The 14,588-nt window shown below is 37.7% G+C and overlaps 2 protein-coding genes and 1 long non-coding RNA gene across 7 annotated transcripts in view; 2 read left to right on the top strand and 1 right to left on the bottom strand.

The window, feature by feature from the left end:
* The window catches only part of NUP155 (nucleoporin 155), a 30,963-nt gene extending 24,645 nt beyond the window's left edge, over nucleotides 1-6,318 (top strand). For both annotated transcript variants that reach the window (XM_027734115.2, XM_027734116.2), the window contains 7 exons: nucleotides 420-549; nucleotides 829-942; nucleotides 1,396-1,516; nucleotides 2,401-2,511; nucleotides 3,421-3,557; nucleotides 4,185-4,285; nucleotides 5,506-6,318. In XM_027734115.2, coding sequence (XP_027589916.1) covers nucleotides 420-549; nucleotides 829-942; nucleotides 1,396-1,516; nucleotides 2,401-2,511; nucleotides 3,421-3,557; nucleotides 4,185-4,285; nucleotides 5,506-5,644 — 853 coding nt within the window. In that variant the 3' untranslated portion in view covers nucleotides 5,645-6,318. The remainder of the gene's footprint in view (nucleotides 1-419; nucleotides 550-828; nucleotides 943-1,395; nucleotides 1,517-2,400; nucleotides 2,512-3,420; nucleotides 3,558-4,184; nucleotides 4,286-5,505) is intronic.
* On the bottom strand, nucleotides 48-9,687 carry LOC113994743. Its single transcript, XR_003543193.2, has 3 exons — nucleotides 9,428-9,687; nucleotides 8,458-8,524; nucleotides 48-531 (listed from the first exon to the last, which is right to left on the bottom strand). It is a non-coding gene; the product is annotated as an uncharacterized LOC113994743 (long non-coding RNA).
* A 99-nt stretch (nucleotides 9,688-9,786) lies between these two features.
* Nucleotides 9,787-14,588, top strand: part of CPLANE1 (ciliogenesis and planar polarity effector 1) — a 55,591-nt gene continuing 50,789 nt past the window's right edge. For all 4 annotated transcript variants that reach the window (XM_039385636.1, XM_039385639.1, XM_039385638.1 and 1 more), the window contains exons 1-6: nucleotides 9,787-10,254; nucleotides 10,395-10,547; nucleotides 11,386-11,521; nucleotides 11,710-11,829; nucleotides 12,705-12,934; nucleotides 13,282-13,388. In XM_039385636.1, coding sequence (XP_039241570.1) covers nucleotides 10,467-10,547; nucleotides 11,386-11,521; nucleotides 11,710-11,829; nucleotides 12,705-12,934; nucleotides 13,282-13,388 — 674 coding nt within the window. In that variant the 5' untranslated portion in view covers nucleotides 9,787-10,254; nucleotides 10,395-10,466. The remainder of the gene's footprint in view (nucleotides 10,255-10,394; nucleotides 10,548-11,385; nucleotides 11,522-11,709; nucleotides 11,830-12,704; nucleotides 12,935-13,281; nucleotides 13,389-14,588) is intronic.

Below are 14,588 nucleotides of genomic sequence, written 5' to 3' on the forward strand. Positions count from 1 at the left end.
AGGTATCTTAAGAAAAGGCCAAGGACAAGAAAATGCCAATGCCCAAGGAGGTTTTCTAAAAAAATTTAATAGAATATATTAGCTTTGAATCCAGACAGTTATTGGAAAGAAATTGTAATGTTTATTTTATGTATTATACATGAGTTTGCTATGTATTTCGTGTTGTAAGTACCGTATATTAAGTGGTCATTTCTTACACAGATTTTTATAATGCAATAGTTTAACTGGAGCAATGAGTTAAGAAATACATTAGAACTGAGCCTGCAGCAAAGGTGGGGTTACATGGATGGACCATATCCTGCACAATTTAGTAAAATCAGGAAAAGCCACATGCTAATTCCCAAGGTCAAGTTAAAATGTAACTAATCCTCAAATAATTATGTAAAGTACCCATCCTGTTTGAAATATTTGTTTTGCAGCACAGAAATTTCTCTTCAGCAGCGTCTTGAATACATTGCACGTGCCATTTTGAGTGCCAAAAGTTCCACGGCCATATCCTCTATAGCTGCAGATGGTGAATTCCTACATGAACTAGAAGAGAAAATGGAAGTAAGAAAAAAAATTAAGCTACACCACAAATGCATTATTTCACTTTGTCTCATTGGCACATGACATTTTTATTACCAGTTCTGATTTCTGTGCTGTCTTCCTGGTATGGCAAAGTTATGCAGTTGATAGATAATAATGATATGATATGATAATAGATTCAGTGGTGTAAGGCAGTAACATTTCTGCATTTAAATAAGTTAAATTTTATTCTGGGTGTATTCTTAAACTCTGATTAAATTCCTTCAGACTTGAAATACTGTATTTTCCATTTTAAACAAGGTTGCAGGGATCCAGCTTCAAATACAAGAAACGTTACAGCGTCAGTATTCCCATCATTCTTCAGTACAAGACGCAATCTCCCAACTTGATGCTGAGCTGATGGATATAACCAAGGTGATTGAAATTTCCCTGTGTTAAAATTCGGTTTATAAAATGTTGGGGGGAAAAAGTGTTTTACAAAGAATGATCCTATGCTGACTAGGAAAAGTCATAGACAGTTTAGCATTCCTGGTTTCAGAATGTCTGTTACCCTACACTGTCTTTTTCTGTACTTTGATAGTCTTTCAGCCTTCAGTACCTTGGTTTCTTTTACATGTTCATCTTCTTTATTAAGTCTCTTTGTTGGTAAAATTGTTGAAAATTTAACAGTTTGAATTTTAACTTCATATAAAATTTGGGATTGTGTTTAAGAAGTGAAACTAAATGTAGCAAAAAAATTAGTGATTGACAACAATTACTTAAGTTGCACTTCAGCTAATCGAATGTCTACCACACAAGGAACAGCTGACTTTTAGCATTTCTTTTTTAACCTAAATGAAATATAAAGTCCGGTAATTTTTCTTTCAGCTTTATGGAGAATTTGCTGACCCTTTTAAGCTCTCGGAGTGCAAGCTTGCAATTATACATTGTGCAGGTCATTCTGACCCTATATTGGTGCAGACTCTCTGGCAAGAAATCATTGAAAAAGGTAGGTCTTAGTGGACTAGGAGTGGTACAAACTAGAACTATAGGAAAGTGGTACAGTTATAGCTTTTAAAACTGAGTATGCTGCTGCTGTTATGCTGTCGAAGTGAGATGCATCTTTTTTGGACTGTTCTGTAATATATTTCTTTAGTGTAGGTAACTAGTAATTAATTAACATTATTACCTTTGGGTTTTGTGCCTAAAGGACAGAAAAGTGATATTTTTACATGTGTTCGAGTATGTTGTGCATAAGGCTTGAATAATCACATTGCAGATAACATTTCAAAAGTTTCATCCCATGATTCCATTATATGTGAACTTCAGAATATGTGTGAAATTCTGTGTGAAGATTTCACTGTTAAGACATTGTAATAAAAATGTTAAGTGTAAATTAAATGTTAAAATATAAATAAATTTATAATGACAAAAATTAAAAAAAAACCCTCAGAAAATTCTGCATGCATAATGTTGACAGGAGTGGAAGTGTACGGTTTCTGTCCATTTATAGAGGAACAGAGTAGTGGGCACAGCTCTGCAAGCTTGGCCACTCAGCTGTGACAATCTTTTACCATGAGTTAGTAATTCACTCTCTCTTCCTGTTTGGTTGTTTTGTGGTTTTTCCCCCTTGGATTTTGGGCTTGAGTTTGCCATTGTGCAAACAACATCAACAGGGTTTTGAAGGAAAAGCTATGTGGTAGTGAGTTTGTTGTGGGGTTTGGGGATGTGTTTTTGTTTGGTTGTGTTTTAAGTAGATTTGCATGGAACTTCAATGAAATGTAAACATCTGTGAATATACACTTGAAAAAGTTGTATTTTCACTTCCATGTGCTGATTTTGTATTGACAATAGTATTTTCTGAAGTTCTCTCTGTTTTCTTTCCACTTTCAGAATTGAGTGATAGTGTGGCTCTGAGCCCTGCTGACAGAATGCAAGCACTTTGTCTGAAGTTGACACTGCTTGGAAAGATATATGCTGGCACACCTCGTTACTTTCCTCTAGGCAAGTTGTTTAGCCTGCATACTGAACAAGCATACATGTTACGTGAATGGGTTTCAGCTTTCTTTTTAGCCTTTTAACAAAGTTTTAAACTAAGAAATTTGTCTGTTTTAATCCTAAAAGAAACAGGAAGTAAATGAAGTTTAGATGGCGGTAGCATTTTATATGGCTGTGCAGATCCCATTTTAGAAAGTAGTAAAGTTTGTTTCTATCTAAGTGTGACATAAAAGTGTGTATTTATATATAAAATTAGGTTTTAGGCAACCACGTTTATCTGCTATCTCTTGAAATATCTGCTGCTGTCTGAAGGGGCAAATTCTGAAAACAGAATTCAGGAAATTTCTGGATCCTTTTTGGAGTTTCTGCTTTTGAAATTCTCACAGGTTTTGACAACTTGGTATTATAGAAAAACCTGGCAAATGTATTGTTCAGCACTCAGTCTTCTTTTATAATACTAAACTACTGTGCAACAACATTCAGTATGAATATTTAGTGCTAAACAACACACTGTTAATTGTTATTGATACTAAAACCTGATAAAAGCTCTAGTAGTGTTGCTGGCTGTTCTAGCAAATGTAATGGTAGTATGTGTTTTGTGCTAAAAAAAAATTAATGAATTTTTTCTTGACAGCATAGTTGCGTGGCAAAACTGTAACAAAATCCTTGGTGTAAGTAATCCCTGCCATGCCTCGCTGATAGCCTAATACCATCTTTGCAGGTAGTTAAGTTTTGTGTAGCCTTCCCTCAGTGTAGACTGAGGGAACCTGTTCCATGTGCTTCACAGGAGAAAGGTACCAACTGTGTGGAAGAAAGAAAAATTAACCTTGAATAAATTACTTTTAAATGCCTTTCTCTGAAAGATTCCCATTAACAAGTTGCAATCTAAATATTACCTTTCTTTTTGTCCTCCAGATTTTTTAGTGCAGTTTCTAGAACAACAGGTCTGCTCTTTGAACTGGGATGTAGGTTTTGTAACATACACCATGCAAGAAATTGGAGTGCCATTGCAAAGGCTGCTTGAAGTATATGACCAACTGTTTAAAGCACGGGTAAGGAAAGTAGCACAAAAGAGAAATTCTGTTTTCAGTTGCTATCAAGGTCTGTCTTTAGTGGGAAACATAAAGTAATGTAAGGTGGAATATAGTCAAATATCATGTTCATAGTTTTGCTTTCTTTACTTAAAGACTGTTAAAGCTGCATTTTCCCCTCCCTGTTTGTTCTATTCATTTCAATCCTAGAGCATGAGGAAATTTTTTTAGTTCTTTTACTCCACCTAGAGCAGATTTAGCATGAAATAGAATTCTTACATTGCAGAAGGAATAGCATCTATTGAACATATTAATTTTGTTTTCTAATAATGATTAAAATTTGCTGTATTACTGCAGTTTGTCTGATCCATTGATGTAATAAACAAAGAATTGATTGGCTTCTTTTTACCCAGATTCCTAGAAATTCAGAACTTTTTATAATCTCTTATGTTACAGACTGTTTAGTAATGGAAAACTGAGTTAAATTCATGTATGTTTTAGTGCTTAAAATATTACTTTAATATAGATATAATGTAGATTAAGATAAATAATTACCACAGCTGGCACTTTTTGTACGTACCACACGCTTTTTTTTTTCTTGTGTCCTTACTATTTTTGTCCTTAATATTTTGGATTTTTTTTTTTTAGGACCCATATTGGAATAGAATGAAAAAGCCTTTACACCTCTTAGAATGTATTCATGTATTACTATCAGGATACGTACAGGATCCAAGCAGAGTAGCTATGAGGTAAGAAGGGCAACTATATCCTAATAAAAAGTGGAAGATATAAAATACTCTAAAATACTGCATTTCAACAATTCCCAAAGCTTTTCTTCTTTTCTTTTGGGTGAATTTAGTATTTTATTCCTAGCAGTGATTACTGGCAGTGGCACTCTTCATTCAAAACCATTTGTTAGAAACTTTTAGGGTTCTCCGTATAAACTGCTACAACAAAGTTAATTTTCTTCACTTCACTGAAGATCCATGAGGAATTGAGAGGATTATTTTGTAAATTTTTGGCAAAATACTTCAAGGAGTATTATGGAAAAATTTGAGGCAATGTGGGAAAAGTGGGAGGAAAATTAGAAAAGGGCGTTTTGTGACTAAAAAATGAACTTTTTCATGTTGAAATTCTAGAAGCTCTGAGTTATTCTGGAAAAGAGAAGACTCAACACTGGGATAGATCTTTCCAAATTGTTTTTAAGAGGTTGATGATGAAGCAGTCTCCAAGACTAAAATTCAGCTTAGTTCACACCAGGCAAAAATGTGGGTGTAATGTTAAAAAAGGTTTCCAGTGAAAAAATAGCTAAGTACTTGAATAAGTTGCCTATATATCATCTCTAGCTTTGACAATTTTTGTTTGAATAGGAGAGCTTCAATTTGAGCTTCAGTCAGAGCTATCTTGTCTCAAAAATAATGAGCAGAACTAGGCAAAGTCTTCATAAATCTTCTAAACATAAACGTTTCTTATTCTTTTGAAAATATACATGTAAATATCCCCTGTCCACATACAGTTAACCTCTATGTTTTCTCACTTGATCAGTCTTCTATGATTTGCCAATTTAAATACACTAATTTATTAGAATACCTAAACTGAGATTTGATTCTAATTTATTTAAATTGCTATCTAAATTAATAACTAATACATTTACTGTATTCATATATAAAGTAGTATCTAAATATTAAATATTTTGTATTGCTAATAACTGTATTGTGTTTTATAGCTTATGTTTAATATCCAATAAGAAGTAATGGTTCATTTATTTTCCCATTATACTGTAGTCACAAGCATTAGATTTCAAAAATAATTTTTTCTAATAAATAGTTGAAAACTAAAAGTAGCTGACAGATGTCTTCTTGATGTGTTATTCCATTGAAACTGAAAGAATGCTCACTTTCTATTTCAAGTTAATTCTAATATACAGGATCAAAAAGGAGCTTGTTATTATTCTGTGTTTTCTTAACAGGCGGAGATTCACAAATGTTTGCTTGGATGCTGTCAGTTGCTACCTGGTTGAACTTCAGTCTATGAGCCCGACACTAATGGTTCAGACAACTGTTGGGAATTTTAAATCTCTACAGGCCAAGTTAGAACGACTTCCCTGATTGACTTAGTGCAGTAACAGAATCGTTAGTACAGGTAATGTAAACTGCACTGAATCTCTGAAAGAACAAATCTTCAGAAAAAAATCCTGAGGAAGCTGTTTCTCCTGCTGCAGTTTTCTATTATGTATTCATGCTATTCTAAAGGTATCTACAAATTGTAGAATGTAAATGTGACAAATGGAGTTTCTTTTACTACTACCATTTTTTTAATAAGAGAAAGCTTTTTTTTAATGTTGAAATAAAATTCATTGTTTGATCTTTGCCTTGGGGATAAGAATATTTAGAAAATGTTTTTATTTTACTTAAAGTAATGAGGAAAATCAGGATGCAAAATCTACTTGATAGCTGTTTTAGAATTATCAAAACAAGAAATGACAACTGCAGAATGGTGATAAAAGTGTATGTAGATGAGTCAGGTTGTAAATGTGGTCATACAGAGGAGTAATGATGCAGTCATAACTACAATAACAAAGATAATCATTATTTCATAACTGTCACTTTAAATACAGCCTGCCTCTCTAAATAGAATGTTTGGGATGAAGCTGCAGAAATTGGCAATCTAATTTGTATTGTTAGTGAAAGAACTTTTAATATTGTTCATCAAATTATTTTCCCTATTCCATTCTAATAAAATGTTGTATCTGTTAAAATCAAATAAAGAACTCATGAAATGACTTCTGTCTACTTTCCTTACATGCACACAAACACCAAATTGTGTATATTCCTGGACTCCCCTCACTTGACCTGCTGCCCATGCTCCTTTAGATGCAGACAAAGGAGCATGTTTGGCTTTCTGGGCTGTTAGCGCACATGGCTAGGTCATGTCCAGCCTCTCATCTACCACCACCCACAAGTCCTTCTCTCCAGGGCTCTCAATCTGTTCATCCCTCAGCCTGTGCTTATACTGGAGATTGCTCTGACCCGGGTCCAGCACCTTGCACTCGGCCTTGTTAAACCTTACGAGATTCTCATGGTCCCAGTTCTCAAGGTTGTCCAGGCCCTTCTTGATGGCATCCCATCCTTCAGGTGTGTCAACAGCACCACTCACCTCAAGATTTGCTGAGGGTGCACTCAATCCCTTTGTCCTTGTCATTGCTAAAGTACTAAATAACACTGGTCCCAACACAGACCCGTGAGGGTTGTCACTTCTCACTGGTGTCCTTTGGGACTCTGAGCCATTGACCACTACCCTCTGGGTGCAACATCCAACCATTTCTTACCCATCTCACAGCCCACCCATCGAATCCATCTTTCCAATTTAGAGAGAAGGCAGCTGTGGGGGACCATGTCAAAGGCTTTACAGAAGTCCAGATAAATGACATCTGTAGGCCTTTCCTTGTCCGCTGATGCAGTCACTCCATCACAAAAGGTCACTGGGTTGGTGAAGCCGTGCTGGCTTTTCTGAATCACCTCCCTGTTCTCCATGTGCCTTAGCATAGCTTCTGGGAGGATCTTTTCTGTGATTATCCCAGGCACAGAGGTGAGGCTGACAAGTCAGTAGTTCCCAGAATCATCCTTTCTACGCTTTTTAAAGATGGGAACAATGTTTCCCTTTTTCCAGTGCCTGGGACTTCACCTGACCACCATGACCTTTCAAATATCATGAAGAGCGGCTTGGGAACTACAGCCCATTTCCTCAGGACTCTGTGATGCACCTCATGGGTTCACATACCTGTAGAAGCCCTTTCTAATATTCTTTGCATCCTTTGACAATGTTCAGTTTCAGCTTCTCCTTGGCCTTCCTCACCTCATTCCTACACAGCTGTACTTCATCTCTATACTTTTCCCAGGTGCCCTGTCCTAGTTTCCAATGATTGTGCATTTGCTTCACTACTTAGTCTTAGCACCAGTTCCCTACTCTGCCATGCTGATTTCTTGCCCAGCTTCTTGCTTTTGGGGACTGCTAGCTCTTGTGCCTTATGAAAGACAAAAAATCCATTAGCAGAGGATGGTTTTAATCCATTGACCACTGTGTTATGGGCTCAGCACACTTCCACTGCTCCACTCTGTTCCTCCTAGTGCCTCTAGAGGACATGTGACCCCCACCAAGGGCCTTGAGAGGAATGAAAAGTGCTGGAGAATGTGGGCATCAATCCCTCTGCTCCTCACATGATAAATGAGTGCTCTACAGAGCCTTTTCTACAAGATCTAATTACTCTACTTAGAGTACATTTCTTTCACTCTGACCTAACAGATGCATTCTGATGATTTTAAGCCAAAGAATACACTCAGGGAAGTAATCTATAAATTAAAATGCATTTTTTTTACCTCTTTAGATCAAAATAAATGTGAAGTATTACTATTAGCTTTTTCCTTTGGCAGTGTTAAAATCTCCTTACGAAGTATTTACATAGAGGATATCCTGTGTGTCCTGGGAAAAAGATTTGCATCTTTCCATGTAAAATATACTATCTTTAGAGATTAGAAGTTACTTGCTGGTAATAGCTTTGTTTCACAAGGGATATGGATTTACACTGGTCAAGTTAGTGCAGTTTGCTTCATACAAATGATGTCCACAGTCTTGCCTGATGTATTTGACTAAATTTTAATATTTATATGAAAGTATGTTGTTATTCTGTAATATATGTAAGCAGATTTCTATTCTCAGATCTGGAGAACTAATGGAAGAGTTGGGAACAGTCACAAGTCACAGACTGGAGGTTCAACTTCTGGGTTTTTTTTCTCTAGTTCATAGAATAAAGATGCCTCTGGCAACATTACAAGTTTACCAAAGTAAGAGTATTTTAAAGTGTATCACAAGTTACCTCTGATATTTTTCACATGACAGGAGGTAATTGCAGTGTAGACGTTACCTGTTGTTTTCATAACACTTGCTCAGCTTTCAGGTGGAGAAAGGGTAGGTTGTTTCCCATTTTAAATCTGGAGGGATGTGAAAAACTAAGATCAGAGGAGACGGGTGGGTTAATGTGGTAGATTAAATAAATAGTGACAATTAGAAGGAAGTAACTGACTAACATGAATGTGAACCAGTTGTCATTAACATTATGAACACATGTATCATTACTTTTATTGGACTGTTTTCCTTCTGTGTCAGTGTTACTAATTCTCAGTCAAGACTGTGACTAAGGAAAGGTAGGGGAAGGTAGAAACGAGGCAGTTTGAAAGAATAGCTGTTCTAAGGGAATCAAGCACATTTCTTCAAAGTGATGAAACAAAGTGACTGCTCACAGAACTTGTATTTCACGTTGTCATGGTTTAACCTCAGCTGGCAAGTAAGTATCAGCCACTTTCTCACTCACACCCCCCTCAGTCTTTTTAGGATCACAGAATGGTTTGTGTTGAAGGGACCTTAGAGGTCAAATAGTTCAACCCCCTGCCATGGGCAGGGACATCTTCAACTAGACCAGGTTTCTCAAAGCCCCATCCAATCTGGCCTTGCATGTTTCCAGCAATGGGGCAGCCCCAACTCCTCTGGGTAACCTGTGCCAGTGCCTCTCCACCCTCAAAGCGTTTCTTTGTAACATCTAATCTAAAATTTTTCTCTTTTTGTTTAAAACCGTTCTCCCTTGTCCTGTCACTATCCACCCTTGTAAAAAGCCCCCCCCCCCCCCTTGTTTTTAAGCCCCTGTTTATTACTGAAAGACCACAATGAGGTCTCTCCAGAGCCTTCTCCAGGCTGGACAGCCGCAGTCTGTCTTCGTAGGAGAGGTGCTCCAGCCACCTGATCATCGCTGCCCTGCTCTGCACCGGCTCTAACGGGTGTATGTCCTTCCTGTGTTGGGAATCCCAGAGCTGGACGCAATGCTACAGGTGGGGTCTCACCAGGGCAGATTAGAGGCGCAGAATCACCTATGTCGTCCTGGTGGCTGCGCTGCTTTGGATGGAGCTCGGGATACGGTTGGCTTTCTAGGCTGCGAGCGAGGCTCCCACCCAGCTTGCCAAGCCGGCGGGCTCAGAAGTGGAGGGGTAGCCGGCTGTTGTACGCGGAGCCTGGCTCGGGGAGGCAGAGGAAGATCCGCCCTTGTGCGGCAGGACCCTCCCACCTGGACCATCCCACCGGGCCCATCCCTCCGGAGCTACGCGGGCGGGGGCAGTGCTGGGGCGGCGCTGCGGCTGCGCCCTGCTCTGGCCCGGCCCCGGCGGTTGCGGCGGCGCGGGGGCAGCGGGGCAGAGCGCGGGCTGGAGCTGCGGCCGGGGCTGGAGCCGGAGCCGGAGCCGGAGTAGGAGTCGGAACCGGGGCCGCCAGATCGGGGCTCTCCCAGCGCTGCGGCTCCGGCTGTTGTGCCGAGTGAGCATCGCTTTGGGCCGCCGCTCCTCCCGCTGTTCGTTTCCCGAGGGAGGAGCTCGCACAAACAGAGCGGGTTCCCTAGGATGGCGCACGGAGGCGGTGGGGGCAGCTGGTGCCGCTCTCCCGTCCCCAGGCGCGGGTGAGCGGTCGGCCCTCCCAGGGGCGTCCCAGCCACTGGCATTCCTGATCCCCTGCCCTAGGAGGCTGCGAGGCGTTTTCCCCGTTTTCTGTGTTTTTAGAGTTCTCAGCAATGTACTCTGTCTTGCGACTTCTCTCTCTCGACACCTGAACGACCGTGTAATAACCCGCACGACTGAACAGCACATCGCCCGTAAGCGGCCAAAGTGAAAATAGAGTTTGGGTAAGCATCACCTCTGTTTGTGTTCAGCGGGAAGCTGCTGTAGTCAAGAGTTTGCGCCTGGTTTCCTGCCTTCTGCTCCCACCCCAATATAACAGAAACTTCTGGTCCTTTTTTTGTTTGCTTGTTTTTCCTTTCTTCAGATTCTTTAGGAATGTGTGAAAGAGCCACTATTTACCTTTTCTGTATAATGGTTACCTAGAGACTCAATAAGAATGGAGATTAAGCTCGATATTCTCATCTCTACATCTATCAAGCAAAGAAAACCGTGGCCTCGCATCTCGTGGGTTGGACAGGTAAGTGTAATGAACTTCTATTTAAATAAAATTCTGCTAAGAGTAGGGTTTCTAATTATATAATACTTTGCATTTCCACTTACTTGAGGAGGGTTTAGGTAAAAAAAGCCTCAGGAACTGATTTGAATGCATATTAAGAGTTATTAAAATAAATGGCTTGGGTTTTTATCCTATTGACATGAGCTTGGAGATTCAAGATTTCTCAGAGAAACAATGCAGAGCCTTTTTTTGTTTGTTTTCCTTCACAAAAGACCTGTCGCTTATATGAGATTGTTGTTTTGGTGGTTCTAGTTTTTCATAACTTTTTACAGAATGTTGTGGGAAACGTGAACAATTTCTTTTTCCCCATTGCATCCTGCATGTGTTGAAAGACGTGCTTTCTTAGACTTTTTCAATAAAACAAGAGTAATTTTTTTTCTCATCTGTGATTGGAATTTAAGTAGGTAGTAATTTGAGGCCAATTCTTTTTTTTTTTTTAATTGGAATCACTGACAAATATCTCACTAAATTAAACACTACAAGACAAGATAGATTGCGTCCAATTTTTATTATCTTTTTAGCACATAGAGTTACTTTGAAGAAGTTTTTAATAATGACTGTAAAATTAACTTGGTAGTTTGAAACCTGTGAATCAAATTCATCTGTAGGTTGATGCTAGATATGATGTTGTACCGTAAAGCAGATATGCCAAAGAATGAAGTTAGTATGGCAATTGCAGCTCTTAACAAATTTTTTTTATTATTATTTACTGTAATATTTTTTATGCGTGCATTATTTTACAGGCTTATGTAGAAAATAACATTTTAAAAAATTAAATGCTCTTTTATTCTTTTAACAGGAAAAAGAGGCTATTTTTCTTCTAGATGGTAAACATATAAATGAAATTAACCTGGTATCAGGGAAGACAAGGAAGAAAATCCCTCAGCTGCAGTCATTGTTGAAAAATGTGGTTGTCTTAACAACATCAGGAAACGGTTAAGTATAATATCTCGTGTATTATAAGTTCATGCTATTTTATTTTTATTTGTAACAGTCTAGAAAGAATATCTTAAGGATTTACCAGTTTACTGTCAACTTTAGAACTGTGGCTAAGATGGAAGAGCAGTAATTTAAGTACTTCACAATAATATCCTTCAAAACTTCTCTCCCCCAATGAACACAGCTGCTTGGTTGGCAGGAATACTTACAACAGGAGAGCTCTTTCTTTGGAATAAAGATCGGGACTGTTTGAAAATTGTGCCAGCAATTGAAGAGTCCAGGAAAGTAGTGGCAGCAGCACAAGGTAGATTTTTTTCAATTAATCCTGTGAAAAATGGAATAGAAGGAAAATTGTTTTCTTTTCCTTAAATCTTATTTCATGAGTAAAGCTATATTTTCCCATTGTTTTGCATGTGTATAATTTGTAAGCTAGCTCAACTTTGGCAAGTGTCTTTTTTGTCATTTGAATGCTACAAGTATTTGTGTTTAGTAATCCCCTTTAAGTAGTAATTAATTTTCAAAAGCTGTAAGTGTATTTTTTAATCGTTAGTTTTTAGCTGTTCGGTTCCCGACTAGGTTATTAATACTTCAGAGCAGATGTACATCTGATGTAAACAGTATATGGATAACTTGAAGCTTGTTCTGTAAGTGGGATTTTATGACAAATGCTAGCTGGAGAGAACAAAATAAAGGCACATATTTGCAAACTTAAGTATCAAATATTATCATGTATTGGAAATATCACTGATACCAGCTTGTAAAGTGAGGTATTGTACAAGCAATTCTGCCATTTCAGGGAAGATTAGTGGTGCAATTAGGAGCTAAAGGTAATACATAGTAGAGCACTTACACATTTATTGCTTCTTTTCATGAAAGATGGGTTTCAAGAAAGGCAATCTCAGGAAACATCTCTGATGATTGGGTCTGGTGGGAAAGATAACTCATAACGTGCATAAAAATGGACATCCCTTCTGACATAGCTGCCCAAGGGCTGCTATCACTGGTGAAGCTGGAAATGGAAGATACTTAAGGTGGCAACTTGGATTTCTTGTGATAGACAAGAAAAGAAATTTCCTTTCTCTATTGTTTTTCATTCTATGTCTAACAAAGGAACAGAAACTATCATAACACATTGTTTTGTTTGTTGTTTTTTTGATTTTGGTTTTTTTTTTCCCCCAGAGTGTTTAATGAGGTTGTACTTGTATGTATCTGGAGATGGCAGAAAGGCACTATTAACTACTCCTACAGCATGTGTCTTTTTGTGGGAGAGCACAGAACATGAAAATACATCCTCTTATAAAAACTCTTCTTCTGGGCGTTGGACGCAAATTTTACCTGATAAATCAGTCATGTTGCCTTCTACTGAAGAAAAAGAAGTTGGATTGCATGCTGCTTTCATACAGAATGAGGTAAAAAATAAACCCTAAAGCAATCATTTAATTTCCTAATTAAATTAGAGCCAGAGAAGCTATACTGAATTTTGAGAGCAATGGCTGCCCATTTGGTATTGTGTGTAAACTTAATAGTTCAGGTCATGTTACCTTTAATGACAACATAAGAACAGCCCTACTGGATCAGATCAGAGTTTATCTAGCCTTTTAATATTCTTGCCAGTCCTTACATTTCTGAATGACAACATTATGTTATTTAATCTGAATTGTAGTAGCTATTGATTTAATTGTATAGATAATTAAAGAGAAACTTGTGTGTAATGAGCTTTTTGTGTTCGTTTTGATTGTGTCCTTTTTTCCCACAGATACTGGGTGATTGCTGTTTATGCACTTTCATATTTTACTCTGGAGAGTGTTTGGTGCTCACATTTTTGGTTCTTCGATGGCACGAAAATACCTTTAAACATGTTAGGTAAGTTCAAAGATATCTGGAGTTACAATAGCTTCAGGAGCATTTTAATTATTATTTAGAGCTGGGACTCAGAGCTGCGATTGAACACAGTTATATCCAATTATCCTGTGGTTACAAGTTCTTACTTATGTTTACATATGTAAGTTCACAGCATACCCTCTGTCAGTTCAAAGCCCTTCTCCCCTGTCCTATTGCTACATGATCCTTGTAAAATGTAATTAATGTAACAGCATTTACTTACATATTCCATATTTCATTATTAGCTTACATCTAAATAAAACTGAATGTATTTATCATTCTGTGTGGGTGGCTATGCATACATACACATCTGTGCACACATTTTACTGTCAGAGTTTTTTGCATCATGCTAATAGAATGTCTTTTTCTTGTTTTTTTTTCCTCTTATTGCTTATGTATCTTATATTTTCTTCTATTTCTTATACTGTGCAGCCATGAATGCCCTGAATACATCTTCCTCTTCTTTATTATGCAGATTTGTGTATTTTATTTGTTTTCTGTTCCCCTTTTCATCTCTTTTGCTTGGCTGTGAAAGTGTGGGTGTGTTTTTCTCTGGGTTGGGACCACGTATTGAAATAATTATACGATCACGTAAAAATGCAATTGAGCGATTATCTTGAGCATAGATTCCTCTTCCTAAATGAGATACACAAATCTATAAGTTTAAATGGAAATGTCCTCTGCAGGTGTCATTTGAAAAACTTGCTAAAATTTTGCCCTAAATGTGACGTGGTACTTTGATACTGACTTAGTAATGATGTCCTCCTTGATCTAATGTCCACTAAGTTTATCAGTAACATGATAATGTCTTTCAGGTAATATAGAAAATGAAATAGAGCATAACATACTCAGTGTAGAAATGTGTATATATATGTAGCAACTGCAACCTGAAGTCATGACCACATCCAGTAATGGGGCACCAACAACTTCTTCGTTCAGAGCAGCGTACTGTTGATTTTCAAGTTCTGAGTATTCTTGTGGATAGTGTTACAAGGTCTGAGAAAGCTGTTCCTGGCTAGAATGCAACTACCTTAATTATGTCATGCATCTGTATCTATTTGAATGTATAGGTATATATCTATACATATAACCCAAATTCCTATCCCATAAAAATAATTCTCAATGCTATTCTCAATATTTTTTCATTTGTAAGGTGTTTGAAGAAAAAAAGGTTGGGGTTTT

The sequence above is a fragment of the Pipra filicauda genome, unplaced genomic scaffold (genome assembly GCF_003945595.2).
Source record: "Pipra filicauda isolate LSUMZ 115617 unplaced genomic scaffold, ASM394559v2 scaffold426_size588282_pilon, whole genome shotgun sequence".
In the NCBI taxonomy this organism is placed as follows: Eukaryota; Metazoa; Chordata; class Aves; order Passeriformes; family Pipridae; genus Pipra; species Pipra filicauda.